The 16,138-nt window shown below is 45.3% G+C and overlaps 1 protein-coding gene across 3 annotated transcripts; it reads right to left on the minus strand.

Annotated features, from left to right (window-relative positions):
• Window positions 1–268: 268 nt before the first annotated feature.
• F2RL1 (F2R like trypsin receptor 1) lies at window positions 269–14,637 on the minus strand. 3 transcript variants are annotated; one of them, XM_073014666.1, is made up of 3 exons: window positions 14,363–14,617; window positions 11,899–12,036; window positions 269–2,871 (listed from the first exon to the last, which is right to left on the minus strand). In XM_073014666.1, exons 1-3 carry the CDS (start codon window positions 14,442–14,444, stop codon window positions 1,760–1,762), a joined length of 1,332 nt encoding a protein of 443 aa, XP_072870767.1. In that variant the 5' UTR covers window positions 14,445–14,617; the 3' UTR covers window positions 269–1,759. The 3 variants fall into 3 exon arrangements, with proteins under 3 accessions (XP_072870767.1, XP_007974084.1, XP_072870768.1); XM_007975893.3 differs by lacking the exon at window positions 11,899–12,036 and having other exon boundaries at window positions 14,363–14,637; XM_073014667.1 differs by lacking the exons at window positions 11,899–12,036; window positions 14,363–14,617 and adding an exon at window positions 2,977–3,419.
• Between the last annotated feature and the right edge of the window lie 1,501 nt (window positions 14,638–16,138).

Genomic DNA, 16,138 nt, shown 5'->3' on the forward strand with positions numbered 1-16,138 from the left:
TTTTGTATTTTTAGTAGAGACAGGAGCTTGCCATGTTGGCCAGGCTGGTCTTGAACTCCTGACCTCGGGTGATCCACCCACCTCGGCCTCCCAAAGTGCTGGGACTACACGCATGAGCCACAGCGCCAGTCCTCTAAAAACATTTTTCAATGAAAACCAGTTGTCACAGAGTTTGGTGTGAGTGTCCATCATTTCCTTTTAGAGGGGTGAAGCTGTTGCCTCCCTTCTCTCACTCCTTCCCTCAAAACAAACACACAACTCAGAAATAAGCTGTAAAAAAAGTTATGTTATTTATAAATCAATTACACAATAAAATAATTATTTTTAAAAGTCACAAATACAATCATTGTATAAAGTCAGTTTGGCATCAAGTACCTTTTAAGTATGTTGCAAACTATTTTCCAAAGAGATGTGGTCCAAACTCTCTGAAAGTTTTATAATTTCATATTAGATAACAAGTGAACAAAACTGACAATAAATACTCCAACAATAATTTTTTAAAATACTAAGTGGTAAATGCTATTCTAAGTGGCAAAACAATCTATTACTCAGATTACCTGAAAATTTCACTAAAGTCATAAAAAGTTATACAAAATTTGTATTTACACGTTTAAAATCCTGATTGTATTTTTCTTGAATAATAATATATACAAAAGCTCAAAGGGTTAATAAAGAAATAATTCAAAGTCCTAATAAGTCAACAAACAGATTTCATTATAAGCTGAACATAAAAGAGACACCACTGTTTGCTTCTCTTTTTGAAAACTATCATTGTCAAATGGAAGCAGCATTCAGAACAATGGTTCTCAAATCTTCGTATGAATAAACATCATGCAGGTTTGTACCACACAGATTCCTGGGCCCTGTTCCCAGAGTCTGAGCTCTCATTACTGAATCTGAGGAATCTGCATTTTAACAAGATCCATGATTATTTTATCACCCAAGCTGGAATGCAGTGGTGCGATCTCAGCTCACTGCAACCTCTGCCTCCTGAGTTAAAGTGATACTTGATTCTTGTGCCTCAGCCTCCTAAGTGCGATTACAGACGTGCACCACCACACCTGGTTAACTTTTGTATTTTTAGTAGAGACGAGGTTTTGCCATGATGGCCAAGCTGGTCTCAAACTCCTGACCTCAAGTGATCTGCCTGCCTCAGCCTCCCAAAGTGCTGGGATTACAGGCATGAGGCACTGCACCCAGCCAAGATCCATAATGATTTTGATGAAGTGGTACAAGAACCTCACTCACTGGACATTGAAATTCTACTGTCTAATCCCAACTCACTGCTGTTGATTGGAAACCTGATTCTGGCAGTTCATTTATCTTGATTTCCTCATTTGTAAGGTCATTCGATTGGACTGATCATCTTTGAGGGCCTTGAAGCCCTAACAAGTCTATCACGATCCCAGATGTAAAAAATATATATATATATAATTTCAGCTGAGAAGTGAGTCTTCACACCAAGTCTACTTTTTGCAAGTTACTGGGTTTCTGTCTTTACCATCTTCTGAAAAGTCTGCTTCTGTTGGTTCAGTTTCTGGGGACATCTGAGTAGAGGAATTCTGAAACGGACACTGATGTTAATTTGAGGGACTACTTTTCTCATGCAAACAGGGGAGCTCCTAGCAATCCTAAGAGGTGCTGCATCCACATGGTATGCGGTGAGATGCGTTTGGTTAGGAAATAAGAGACACGTCCCCATAACATTAAACAGGCGCCACATCCTATGGTGCAATTCCCATCTGAGGACTTGGGAAACTCAATAGGAGGTCTTAACAGTGGTTGAACTTGAAGAGTAAGAGCTGGACTTCCTGGAGTGTTTCTGTGAGGTGAGGGATACTTGCATCTGCTTTACAGTGCGGACACTTCTGCAAAGGAGAGCGTTCTTTGCATGATCCCTGAAATCATGTGAAACAAAGTAATAGACAAAGGGGTCGATGCAGCTGTTGAGGGTAGAGAGGCAGAGGGCTACAAGGTACAGGGCATAGACATGGCTCTGGCCCCGGCTCTTAATCAGAAAATAATGTACCACGAGCAGAAGGTTACTAGGAGTGAAGCAGATCAGGTACATGGCCAGGACAGTGACAATGAGTTTGATGGCCCTCTTCCTTTTCTTCTGTGAGTTTTCATCCATGGCAGAAAATCGCAGCATTCTGATCATCAGCACGTAGGCAGAGGCTGTGAGGAAGGCTGGGAACAGAAAAACCCCAATGGCCAGAGAGAGGAAGTAATTGAACATGTCTCCCACCAAGAGCTGCTCAGGCAAAACATCGTGACAGGTCGTGATGTTCAGGGCTGGAATGAAGATGGTCTGCTTCACGACATACAAGGGGATGGTGACCAGCAGAATCAGCAGCCATATTGCCAGGGAGATGCCAATGGCAATGTTTGCCTTCTTCCTGGAGTGCCCCATGGGGTTCACGATGACCCAATACCTCTGCACACTGAGGCAGGTCATGAAGAGAATGGAACAGTACATGTTGCCATAGAAAAAGCCAATAAGCATGTTACAAAGAGCTTCCCCGTAAATCCAATTGTTGCCATGTATGTGATAGGCAATCTTCAGGGGGAACCAGATGACAGAGAGGAGGTCAGCCAAGGCCAGATTGGCCATGTAAATCACAGCAGGGTGCTTCTTCTTAGTTCGGAAAAGAAAGACCCACAGGGCCATGCCATTACTTGGCAAACCCACCACAAATACAATTGTGTAGACAATTGGAAGGAAGACAGTGGTCAGTTTTCCAGTGAGGACAGATACAGAAGACTCATCCACAGAAAAGGCTTGTTCAGCTGTAACTCCTTTTCCAGTGGCGTGGAATGTGCCATCAACCCTACCAATAAGGCTTCTTCCTTTAGAAGATCTATTGGTTCCTGTACAAGCAAGGAAGACAAGGGTCGTTACAGAAATAAATGTTTCAGCAGTAACACTGGTTTGTTCAAATGAAAGTACATTCATTTATTCATTTTTTAATTTACCCAGGCTGGAGCGTAGTGGAACGATCATAAGGCACCGCAGCCTCAAACTTTCGGGCTCGAGCAATCCTCCTGAACTGCCAGGCCACAGGCACGCACCACCACACCCGGCTAATTTTTTACTTTTTGTAGAGATAGGATCTCGCTATGTTGCCCAGGCTCTTCTCAAACTCCTGGCCTTAAGATTCTCCCACTTCAGCCTCCCAAAGTGGTGAGATTACAAGTGTGAGCCACTGAGCCCAGTCTCAAATGAAAGTACCTTAGATGAAAACAGAAATATACTATTAGAGGATTACACAAAATGCTTATAGGGACTTTTCTTTGTGTAATGAGATTATTGGGATTTCTATTGTCTGGTTTAGTTTGGTTTTATGTGGTTTTTTTCTTACAATGAGTATTTTTGTATCTGGGAGTTGTAAGGAGTTGTGGGATGCATGTGGAACATTGATTTCTAGGAATATAAAGAAGACTAACAATATTTCAATTTATTTTTACAAACTGTCCACATTCATTAGTCCCCAGCTATTCTTTTTATTTTACTTATTTTTATTTTTTTAGAGATGGGGTCTTGCTATGTTAACTAAGCTGGTCTTGAACTCCTGGCTTCAAGTGATCCTCCCATCTTAGCCTCCCAAAGTGCTGAAATTACAGGAATGAGACATCACACCCAGCTCTAGCTATTCTTATCACATGACCAACAACAGTCCTTTGATTTATCAATTAGTAAAATTTAGTTTGGCTGGGCATGGTGGCTCACACCTATAATCTGAGCACTTTGGGAGGCTGAGGCAGGCGGATCACCTGAGGTCAGGAGTTTGAGACCAGCCTGGCTAACATGGCAAAACCCCGACTCTATTAAAAACACAAAAATTAGCCAGGCGCGCCTGTAATCCCAGCTACTTTGGAGGCTGAGGCAGGAGAATCGCTTGAACCCGGAAGGTGGAGTTTGCAGTGATCCAAGATCATGCCACTGCACTTCAGCCTGGGTGACAGACATCAGTTTAGGAATGTGCAGTAATTCCTTTCCAAATTCTCAAGTGTGTAAAATAGCGATCCCCCTCCTGACACCAGTTTTCTAATTTCTCACTTCATAATGGCTTTCTATTCCACTCTAGTCCTGAGCCAGGATCCATCCTGGCCTATTCAATTCATCATACCCTACTCAGACCTTGCCACAGGGAGATTCCCAGGACCACAAGGGACATTCCCTTTTCACCCACAAGGATAGCCTCAACAGTGGGCAGGGATTTCCCCTGTTCATGTGCTGGCTTCCTGGAGAACGTCCCATGGAGGCCAGCTGGCAGGGAAACTGTCTGGCCTGGACAGCTGGCTGTACTGATGACAGATTTGTGTTCTGACTTCCAAGCATGTAGCACGGCAAGCTAACTTATTCTCCCTCTCTTATATTATGAAGTTGATCTTAAAAACCACAAAGAAATGAATGGCATGTCCTCCCTACATTCTGCCCCTAAGTATTCATGAACCTGCAGGAGTAAGTAAGGACAATTTAAGGATAGTGAAGAATTTTACTCTAATTCTGGGGAAAAGTAGGCCTCACCAGGGAGAGAAGACAGGGCAATACTGGCACTGCAGATTACCAGGGAGGCTATTAAACCTACTTATGCTCTTATCTCATAATGTTATGCTTGGTCATCATTTTTCCACTAGAAGCTTCACACTAATGTTCCGCATAATTTTTCACATCTTAACGCCTCTATTTGGGATGCTAGCCTGGGTGGAGTGTTGGGGGATGTAGAGATCAACATTTCACTTTTCACTTAGTGTAGTGGGCTGAAAGGTGGTACCCCCAAAAGAGAAGTCTATGTCCTAATCCCCACACTCCGTGAACATTATTTAGCAAAAAAGTCTTTGCAGATAGACTTAAGGATCCTGAGATGAGAAGATCTCCCTCGGTTATCTAGGTGGGCGCTAAACCCAACGACAAGTGTCTTTTTTAAGATAAAGGCAGAGGTCTGGCGTGGTGGCTCACGCCTGTAATCCCAGCACTTCGGGAGACTAAGGTGGGCTGATCACTTGAGGTCAAGAGTTCGAGACAAGCATGGCCAACATGGTGAAATCCTGTACTGAAAATACAAAAATTAGCCAGGTGTGGTGGCGTGTGCCTCTAGTTCCAGCTACTTGGGAGGCTGAGGCAGAAGAATCGCTTGAACCCAGGAGGCAGAGGTTGCAGTGAGCCAAGGTTGTGCCACTGCACTCCAGCCTGGGCAACAGAGTTAAAGTCTGTATCAAACAACAACAACAAAAGAGAAAGGCAGAAGGAGATCTGCGACACGCAGAAAAAGAGAAGCCAGAGGAGTGAGTGACATGAGAATGGAGGCAGAGATTGGAGTCATGTCAAGGAACAGGCCAAGAATGCCAAAAAATGCCGGCAGCCACTGCAAGCTGGAAAAGGCGAGGAACGGACTCTCCCTTAGAGCTTTTGGAGGGCGTGCGGCCCCAATTCCTTGATTTCAGACTTCTGGCCTCTAGAACTGACAGAATAAATGTGGTGTTTTACATATTTATTTAGTATATGGCAATTTGTTATGGTAGCCACAAGAAACTAATATGCCTAGGATAGTCCTATTTCTACTGGTTCTATTTTTTTTTCATAATTCTTCAAAAAGAACATATGTTGTTTTTAAATTTAAAAAAAAATCCTACATATTACAGTGCTCTTCAAATATTTGACCATAACGCCTAAGAACCATATTCTACATAGTAACCCAGTTCCCAATACACATATCCATGGTGGAAAAAAGTTTCACAAAATAATAATTATTCTTATTACACAGGGTGCACTGATACTTTCTATTGTATTCTATTCTATTATTATACAAAGCCAGTTATTATTCTTTAACATTGATTTCACAGGCCACTTAACTTAGAATGACAATGATGTAACAATTAGAAAGTAACACACTGGAAATTAATTTGGTGTTGGATTCAGTGCTTGATCAGCGTTACAGACTGAGCAACTGGTGCAGTTATTGTGGGATGTATCCAACACCAAATTAATGGAAATGAAGGCGGCAAAGTGTTAAACACTACGAATGTAGTCAGTAAAATCGAGACTCTGGGAACTGCTACAGGATAAGGGCCTGTTTTTCACAAAATATAAATTATAAGGCAAAAAATAAGAAAGAGGGCCAGGCACAGTACCTCACGCCTTCAATACCTAGCACTTTGGGAGGCCAAAGCAGGAGGACTGATTTAAGACCAGCCTGGGCAACATAGCAAGACCCCATCTCTTAAAAAAGAAGAAGAAGAAGAAGAAAAAAGGAAAAGAAAGGTGTGGAGGTGAAATTTATAGAGTAGAAGATCTAAAAGACATATCAGTCATATGTATGTACTTTGTTTGAATCCTGATTCAAACAAATCATAAAAATACCTTATTATTTTTTTTTTTTTGAGATGGAGTCTCACTCTGTCAGCCAGGCTGGAGTGCAGTGGTGCAATCTTGGTTCACTGCAACCTCCATCTCCCAGGTTCAAGCAATTCTCCTGCCTCAGTCTCCCAAGTAGCTGGGATTACAGGTGTGCACCACTATACCCAGCTAATTTTTGTATTTTTAGTAGAGATGGGGTATCACCATGTTGGTCAGGCTGGTCTCGAACTCCTGATCTCAAGTGATCTGCTCACCTTAGCCTCCCAAAGTGCTGGAATTACAGGCATGAGCCACTGCACCCGGCCTAAAATGACATTTATGAGACAATTAGAAATTTGAACTCAGAGCCAGGCATGGTTGTTCATGCCTATAATCCCAGTGCTTTTTGAGGCTGAGGTGGAAGGATTGCTTGAGGCCAAGAGTTTGAGACCAGCCTGGCCAACATAGCAAGACCCTTTCTCTACAAAACATTAAAAAAAAAAAAAAATTAGCCAGGCATGGTGGCGCACACTTGTAGTCCTGGCTACTTGGAAAGCTGAAATGGGAGGATCACTTGAGACCAGGAGTTCAATGATTCAGTGAGATTGCACCACTGCACTCCACTCTGGGTGACAGAGTAAGGCCCTTGTCTCTTAAAAAAAAAATTTGAATACTGACTGAATATTTGATTATATTAAAAATTAATGTTAGTAGATACTATAATGGCATTATGTTTATATTTGAAAAAGAAATCCCTCATACTTTATTAATACATTCTAAAAGATTTTAGGATGAAATGATATCTGAGATTTATTTCACAACCACAGGAATTGAAACCCTCAGACACTACTGGTAGGAATACAAAATGGTGCACGGTTGGGCAGAGTGGCTCACACTTCTAATCCCAGCACTATGGGAGGCCGAGGTGGGTAGATCACCTGAGGTCAGGAGTTCGAGACCAGCCTGGCCAACATGGTGAAACCCCACCTGTACTAAAAATACAAAAATTAGCCAGGCATGGTGGCATACACCTGTAATCCCAGCAACTTGGGAGGGTGAGACACGAGAATCATTTGAACCAGGAGGCACAGGTTGCAGTGAGTCAAGATGGCGCCACTGCACTCCAGCCTGGGCGACAGAGTGAAACCATGTCTATTTAAAATAAATAAAATAAAATAAAACGTACAGTTATTGTGGGAAATTATCTGGCAGTTCCTCAAATGGTTAAAGAGTTACTATATGGCTGGACGCAGTGACTCATGCCTGTAATCTCAGCAATTTGGGAGGCCGAAGCAGGCGGATCACGAGGTCAGGGGTTTGAGACCAGCCTGGCTAACATGGTGAAACCCCATCTCTACTAAAAATGCAAAAATTAGCTGGGTGTGGTGGCACACGCCTATAGTCCCAGCTACTTGGGAGGCTGAGGCAAAGGAGAATCGTTTGCCAAGGGCTAAGACCAGAAGATTGGTGAATGACAGCTAAGGTGTTTCTTCCAGAGTAATAAAAATGTTCTGAAAGTGTTTGTGGTAATGGTTGAATAATTCTATGAATACACTAAAAGCCACTAAATTGTACAGTTTAAAGGGGTGAATTGTATGGTGTGTAAATTATCTGATATGGAATTCTTGGTAAAGCTGTTTAAAAAAAAACACACACAGGCTCAGTATCATAGGAAAAGGAAAAAAACAGAAAAGAAATAACAGGGAAGAGGAGTGGGAGGTGGGTTGGGGAATAGATGAAACAAGATTAACCAACAGTTAATAATTATTGAAGTTGAGTGGTGGGTACACGGAATTCACTATAATAGTATACTGCTATAAGATTAAAATTCTCCATAAAAATAAGCATGTACCAAGTCAGGAAAGCTCACATAAAGAGTGCTCAAAATCTGTTTTAAATAAGAACACTAAAATAAAGACCAAAAAAGGAACAAGGAAAGGCAATATAACAATTTTTTTAAAAAATGGATTTTTTTTCTTAGAATATTTCAACATATAACCTTTAATGGTCTCCATCAAAACTATTGTTGGTATTAACTGTTCTATAACACTGGTAAACGTCAAGACGCTACTTGAAGGTCTCTGAAGCCCTTTCAGCCCAGTGCATCGGCTCTGACTCTGTACAGTGTCCTTACCACTCACCAAAACTCACAGAGCTCGTCTAGAGAACCGATACCATCCCAGCTCCCAATTGTCAACCAGGTAAAATCATTTCTATTTCACAGAGTTGAGGAGAGACTAACTGCACGAATGAAGTTTAAACACATATAAAGTGTCTGGCTACAATTACATTCCCATTTCTAGGGCTGTAATAAACAATTATTGCCCAAGTGTGCAAAAATACACACTCACAGATGCTCAAGGCAGCATCCCCTACTTAGTTACAAACAGCTCCTTATTCCTGTTCCTAACTTAGCATGTCCCTGGCATCGTCCCTATCACTAAGGGTAGACATTATACTAGCCAATAATATTGAAATGGAAAGACAGCCACAATAAACAGTCAATTGAAAAAAGAAACTGGCTGGGCACGGTGGCTCACGCCTGTAATCCCAGCCCTTTGGGAGGCCAAGGCGGGCGGATCACGAGATCAAGAGATCGAGACCATCCTGGCCAACATGGTGAAACCCCATCTCTACTAAAAAATATAAAAATTAGCTGGGCATCGTGGCGTGTGCCTGTACTCCCAGCTACTCGGGAGGCTGAGGCAGGAGAATTACTTGAACCCGGCAGGCGGAGGTTGCAGTGAGCCGAGATCACGCCACTGCACTTCAGCCTGGCGACAGAGCAAGACTCTGTCTCAAAAAAAAAAAAGAAAGAAAATTATAATGTACAATTTGCAAATTCTGAAGTCTAGAAGGATATCCACCAAACAATAAAAAGTGGCTGGCTCTGTGAAGTAGAATAGCTGGGGACAAGAGAACTTTTCTTTTATTTTACACCTCTCTATATTATTTGAATTTTGTATCTCAAAGGGGTATAAATTGGTATAATATTTTTGGTGGGTAATTTGGCAAAACATATCAAAATTTTAAATGTATTTGCCATATGACCTAGCAATTTACTTCTAGGAATTTGCCCTGCACCTACCAGCTAAAGTGCACAAAGTTATTCTACGTACAAGAATATTTACTGGAACATTGTCTAGCATGGTGAAATAAAGATGTTAATTTCAACATCTATCAAAAAGGGGAGTAGTTCAGGGCCTGGCGCGGTGGCTCACACCTATAATTCAAGCATTTTTGGGAGGCTAAGGTGGGAGGATCACGAGGTCAGGAGTTTGAGATCAGCCTGGCCAACGTGGTGAAACCCCGTCTCTACTAAAAATACAAAAATTAGCTGGGTGTGGTGGCGGGCACCTGTAATCCCAGCTACTTGGGAGGCTGAGGCAGGAGAATGGCTTGAACCTGGGAGGCGGAGGTTGCTGTGAGCTGAGATCACACCACTGCACAACAACCTGGGTGACAGAGCAAGACTCCATCTGGGGTTTGGGGGTGGGCGGGAAGAGGGGGAGTAGTTCAGGTCAGGCATAATGGCAACCTAGCCATAGCCCCAGCTACTTGGGAGCTGAGATGGTTACAGTGAGCTATGATCCTGCCACTGCACTCCAGCCTGGGTGACAGCCAGAACCAGTCTCTTTTAAAAAAAAAAAAGCAGGGTTGCGGGGGACGAGGGGGGGCAGTAGTGCGGTGGGGAGGACTAGTTCAATTACCGCTCCCACAAAAGTTTGTACAGGGCCGGGCGCAGTGGCTCATGCCTGTAATCCCAGCACTTTGGGAGGCTGAGGTGGGCAGATCACGAGGTCAGGAGATCGAGACCATCCTGGCTAACACGGTGAAACGCCATCTCTACTAAAAATACAAAAAATTAGCCACAGGATAATGGCGTAAACCCGGGAGGCAGAGTGTGCAGTGAGCCGAGATCGCACCACTGCACTCCAGCCTGGGCAACAGAGCAAGACTAAGTCTCAAAAAAAAAAAGTTTGTACAAATTTCTATACACTGACTATGAATAGATCAGGTAAAAAAAGATAAATCATAGCACAGTACGTACAGTACAGTATGCTCCGTCTATTCCTATGAATCATTTGTGCATAGAGAAGTTGAGCTGATGGCCAGGCACCCCTGTAATCTCAGCACTTTGGGAGGCCAAGGCAGGCGGATCACTTGAGGTCAGGAGTTCAAGACCAGCCTGGCCAATATGGCAAAATTCTGGCTTTACTAAAAATACAAAAATTAGCTGGACATGTTGGTGCACATCTGTAATCCCAGCTACTTGAGAGGCTGAGGCAGGAGAATCACTTCAACCTGGGAGGCGCAGGTTGCCGTGAGCTGAGATCACATCACTGCAGTCCAGCCTGGGCAACAGAGCGAGACTCCATCTCAAAAAAAAAAGCCAACCAACCAACCAACAAACCAGCCAACCAACCAACAAAACAAAACCTGAGAAGTTGTGCTGAAATTGGAGAACAGAAAGTATGAGTTTCACTTTTTTTTTAGACCCTTCTGATTTACACAATTTTGGGGAAAATCTGCATGTAAAACTTTTTTTTTTTTTGACACAGAGTCTCGCTCTGTTGCCCAGGCTGGAATTCAGCAGCACCATCTAGGCTCACTGCAAGCTCCACCTCCTGGGTTCACGCCATTCTCCTGCCTCAGCCTCTGAGTAGCTTGGACTACAGGCGCCCGCCACCACGCCTGGCTAATTTTTTGTATTTTTAGTAGAGACTGGGTTTCACTGTGTTAGCCAGAATGGTCTCGATCTCCTGACCTCGTGATCTGCGCGCCTCGACTTCCAAAGTGCTGGGATTACAGGTGTGAGCCACTGCACCCAGTCTAAAATTTTTAATTTAATTTTTACTTTAAGTGTACTCCTCTTGTGGCCCAACCTCCCCATCGAACCAAGTGTAAAACCAAGTGTAAAAAAGTACTTTATTTGCATTAACTCTCTTCCTTTCACCCTGTTATCTATGATCCCCTCACCCCAAATGTTCTTTTTTGCTCCCAATCTTTGGGAGCACAGACTGAAAAAACAAAGGCTTCAATTGTGGGGTACCCCTCCCTAAACTTTTAGTACATTTTCACAAGTGTTCTTTCAGAATGAACTGTTTTCTTCAACACTTGCCAAGCTAATGAAACCATAAGAATGTCAAATACAGATTTACTAAAACATCATCTATCAAGGTTACTTAGTAACTACAAGGCAAGCAAAAGGATCAGATTTAAAGTCCTATTTTCATTGCAGTGTTCTGTCACTTTACAAAACTTTGGCCAGGGACGGTGGCTCATGCCTATAATCTCAGCACTTTGGGAGGCTGAGGCAGGTGGATCACTTGAGGACAGGAGTTCGAGACCAGCCTGGCCAACATGGCAAAACCCCGTTTATACCAAAAATGCAAAATTAGTTGGGTATGGTGGTGTGCGCCTATAGTCCAGGTACTCCAGAGGCTGAGGCATGAGAATCACTTGAACCTGGTAGGTAGAGGTTGCAGTGAGCCAAGATTGTGCCACTGCACTACAGCTTGGGCGACAGAGACAGACTCCCTCTAAAAAAAAATTACCTGGGGGTGGCAGTGCACGCCTGTAGTCCCAGCTACTTGGGAAGCTGAGGCAGGAGATTTCCTTGAGCCTGGGAGAGGTGGAGGTTGCAATGAGCCAAAATCGCACCACTGCACTCCAGCCTGGGCAACAGAATGAGACTAAAAAAAAAAAAAAAAAAAAAAACACCAAACCAATTATAAAGAAAACAGAAATTCCAGTCTCAAAAAGATAAATGGAATGACCTAGGCCTGTAAAATGGTGGAAAAAAATAAGTAAGTGGCAGAGAGAAGCTGACTGAAATAACCACCACATGGACCAGCCAGGGTACTCTGGGCAAGACTCCTCACTTCATTCATTTGCTGTTTACTGAGGTCCCGTAGGTAATGAGACTATGCTAGACATGATGGAAAGGACGGTAGGGTCCCCTGCCTCCAGGAGTTAACAATGCAGTGAGGACATATATTAAACATATTTACCCAAATAATTACCAATTACTATTGTGAGGGGAAAGAGGGGCCTCGATTTCCAAGTGTTTTCCTTGCCTTGCCTCCTCCCCAATTCAGTGTCCCTCACCTGTACCCTGAGAAGGCTGTGATCTAGGCTGAGTTCCTTTCTATGAGGCAGTCTTTCAGAGTGAGGCTTTGGGAAGAAAATCAAACCCCAAATCGGCCTTGCAGCCACCTGAGGGGCACGCAGAAGGACTGGTTAAAAGGCAGTAAGCAAAGATCTACCCTGAGGGCAGAAAAGCTTTGCTGACACGGTATTTACTAAAATCAATTTAGTTTTAAGGTGGGAGGAAAGCTCCACCTGCCTAAATCAATTCTCAGTGTTACTTCGCTAACCCTTTGGGAAAGTTATCCTGCAAGGGAATAAAAGTATGGTGGGGGGAGGATGAGGAACAAGGTGCAATATTAAGTGGCTCTAGTTAACAAGTAACCTGATTTTTCCTTATTGTTAAATCAAGTTCGCCTTATACTCCAGGGATCTCCCGATCCCCCATCAAGAGGGGTAAACAAGAACAAGCCAAATAATCGGGGCATGCTTCCTAGAGGGACATCTGAATCATAAAGATGTTGAATCATCTATACCAACATGTATTTTTTTAAAGTTTGCACATACTAACTTTTGCTCCTGAATTTTAAGTTCCCAACTTTAAAGGACATAGAGGAGAGGTGTTTATTACAGTTTTCAATACTTCCTGGAACTAAATGCCTTTATTCTGATGCTGATTAATAAAAAAAATACATCAGCAGTGCACAGTTTTCAAGCTTACACCATTAACACCCTTTTCCCTAAGTGAAGAGGGAAAAGAATCACATTCTTCCATCTAATTCCAACCCACTGTGACTTGCTTTTTTACCTCCTCTTTATGAAGAGGAGGATAAAAGTGAGAAATGCCTTTTACAGCAAGTCTGCACATCTGAGGGAAATTAAAACCTCCCTTTGCTACCCAGGCTGCCCCAAACAGCGGGGCCTCGGTTAGGATCACAGTGGCGCGATCGCAGGTCAAACATCCCCCCACGCCTACAGCGAGACCTGCTGGGCCCGGAAGAACACATTCCGAGCAGTACAAGTTCGAGCAAACGCGGAGCAGCACACCCAAGGAACGCGGCGGCCGGGCGCAAGTGCTGCTCTGTTCCCAGGGCGGCCAGTCTCCGGCCTGCAGACCTGGGTGGCAGCCAGTGGTCGCTCCGGGTGGCACACTAGGCAAGTCCCGGAACCCCAGGCCCAGAGAGTCCAAAAAATATAAGGCAGCGTCCAAAAAGTTCCGCTCGTAAATCGTCGTGACTCCCAACAGGCCTGAGCGCTCATTACCACCAGAACCCAGCAGAGTCCGGCCCTGAATTTCATACCCCGGGCCTTCCACCGTGGGTGCCAGGAGCCGCGGGCCCCGGGTGGATCTCGAACGCCAGTGGCAGAACCCGAAGAAAGGCTTCCAGTAGTTGGGGGAGGGGGACGCAAAAAACAATTTAGAAGGCTCCCAGGCCGCGCGTTCCCACCCACTCCGCCCGGCCCTGCGCAATCAGCTCGCTAACTCCACCCGCCCCGCCGGAGCCAGAGAGGAAACTAGGCGAAAAGCTCTTAACGACTTAGTGTTTATAAAGCAACCAAGCCCGGGGAGGGGACTGGGTCCTCTGGGTACCCTTTAGACACAGCTACTCCTTCCTTCACTCCCTTTCCCCGAACCCACGCTGGGGCCTGGGGGTGCCCAGCATGACAGCCTCTACGGGAAGTGGGGCCTTTGGGGAAGTCTCTGCCTCTGCCGGGCTCTGCCAACTTCAGCTGCTCCCGCATGTCCCACCTGGGTGCCTGCTTGGCGCAGAGACCCCCCATCAAAGCCACCAAGGAGAGGCTAAGGGATTCGTGGAGATGGGTGCCGGCAGCAGAACCCCTTTCGCGCACCTGCCGGGATCACCGTCTGCCCAGCGTGCCCAGGACCCCAGCTCCTCAGCGATAAGAGCCCTCCTTGGCCAGGTTTCTCACCTTGGATGGTGCCATTGCAGGAGACAGAGGCTGCCAGCAGGATGGCGGCCCCCAGCAGCCACGCCGCGCTGGGGCTCCGCATCCTCCCCGAAGCCCCGACGCCGGGCGCCCCGGGAATCCGCCGCCACCGATTCGAAACTCAGAGCTCCACTGGACGCACCGAGAGAAAGTCAGCCTCTCATCGGTCCCGAATCGGAGCCTCTGCGCTCCTCCCGACGGCGGGTTAGGTTTCAGGGAAACCCGAGGCGCCGCTGGACTCACCTGCGGGAGGCCACGCCCCGGGACCGGAACGCGCGCCCTGGCCCCGCCCCCGGCCACCTGCCTTGCGCGGCTGCGCCCCCGGCTCCCCGGACGCTCGCCAGGTCCCCTAGACTGCTGGAGCCGCCTGCGGGCGGGGTTGAGCGCATGAGGTGTCCGCTTTGGAATGCAAATAGCAGGAGCGCTGGGACCACGGGTTAATCCTGGCCTGGGTTATGCCGCGAACTACCTTTAACCTTTACTTACTCCTAGAGAACCGGGTCGTCGGTCTCCCTCACTTTTCCTGACTATGGGAAAGCCACGATCCGAACTCACTGCAATTGTGGTTGGTAACTGATACAGAGAGGGCTTCCCGATGCGGTGGACACTGCAGGAGAAGGGATGCGTTTTTTATTGTAGAGGCAGCTGCAGCTGCGGACACCACGAAAGCGGTGGGGCGCACAAGGGGCGGGGCGGGAAAGAAGACATGGAATGGCTCCTTTCAGCGCCAAGTGCCAAAGCTTTAGAGAATTATCCTGTTTAATCCCTATAACTACCAGCGCGATAAGTATGATTATTCTTCCCATTTTACGGACGAGGAAATTGAGCTTAGAAAGACTAGATACATTGGTTAGAGTTACACGGTTTATAAACACAGTGTATAAATGTTTATCATTTCAACTCTAGTCTAAGACTGCCACTGTCTTCTATTCATTGCTGCACTATAAATGCGTCCACCAGGGCTCCTCTGTATTGGGATCCCATAGGCTAGATAAATACATGAGCAGATAGAAGGTGGGAGAGGAGAAGTGTGGGGTTGGGGATAAGTGCATGAGTGCATGAGGGTTGGCATCATATTGGTAATGTCTTACTTTTTTTTTTTTTCTTCGAGTCGGAGTCTCGTTCTGTTTCCCAGGCTGGAGTGCAGTGGCGCCATCTCGGCTCACCGCAACCTCCGCCTCCTGGATTCAAGCAATTCTCTAGCCGTAGCCTCCCAAGCAGCTGGGATTACAGGCGTGCACCACCACATCTGGCTAATTTTTGTGTTTTTAGTAGAGACGGGGTTTCACCATGTTGGTCAGGCTAGTCTCGAACTCCTGATCTCGTGATCCGCCCACCTGTGCCTCCCAAAGTGCTGAGATTGCAGGCATGAGCCACCGCACCTGGCATGTCTTACTTTTTATTTGCTTTTTTAAAGATCTATTAAAACAAAGTCTACTGTTACCCATTTAAACCGTTGGTACCGGAATAGCACAGAAGAGAGACATAGGTGTTTTCAAATATTTGAAGGATTCGCTTGTAGAAGAGGATTTGGATGTGTTTTGAGTAGCCCCAGAGAGCAAAAACAGGTGGAAGCCACAGTGGGGTTTAGTTTCAGCTCAATGTATAATGAAATTTTCTCTCTTTTTTATGTTAATTTATATTAGAAAATAGAAGTGGAGTCTCCCTATCTTGTCCAGTCTGGTCTGGAACTCCTGGCTTCATGTGATCCTCCCCACTGAGCCTCCCAAAGTGCTGGGATTACAGGAATGAGCCACC

This window comes from Chlorocebus sabaeus, chromosome 4, assembly GCF_047675955.1.
Source record: "Chlorocebus sabaeus isolate Y175 chromosome 4, mChlSab1.0.hap1, whole genome shotgun sequence".
Taxonomy (NCBI): Eukaryota; Metazoa; Chordata; class Mammalia; order Primates; family Cercopithecidae; genus Chlorocebus; species Chlorocebus sabaeus.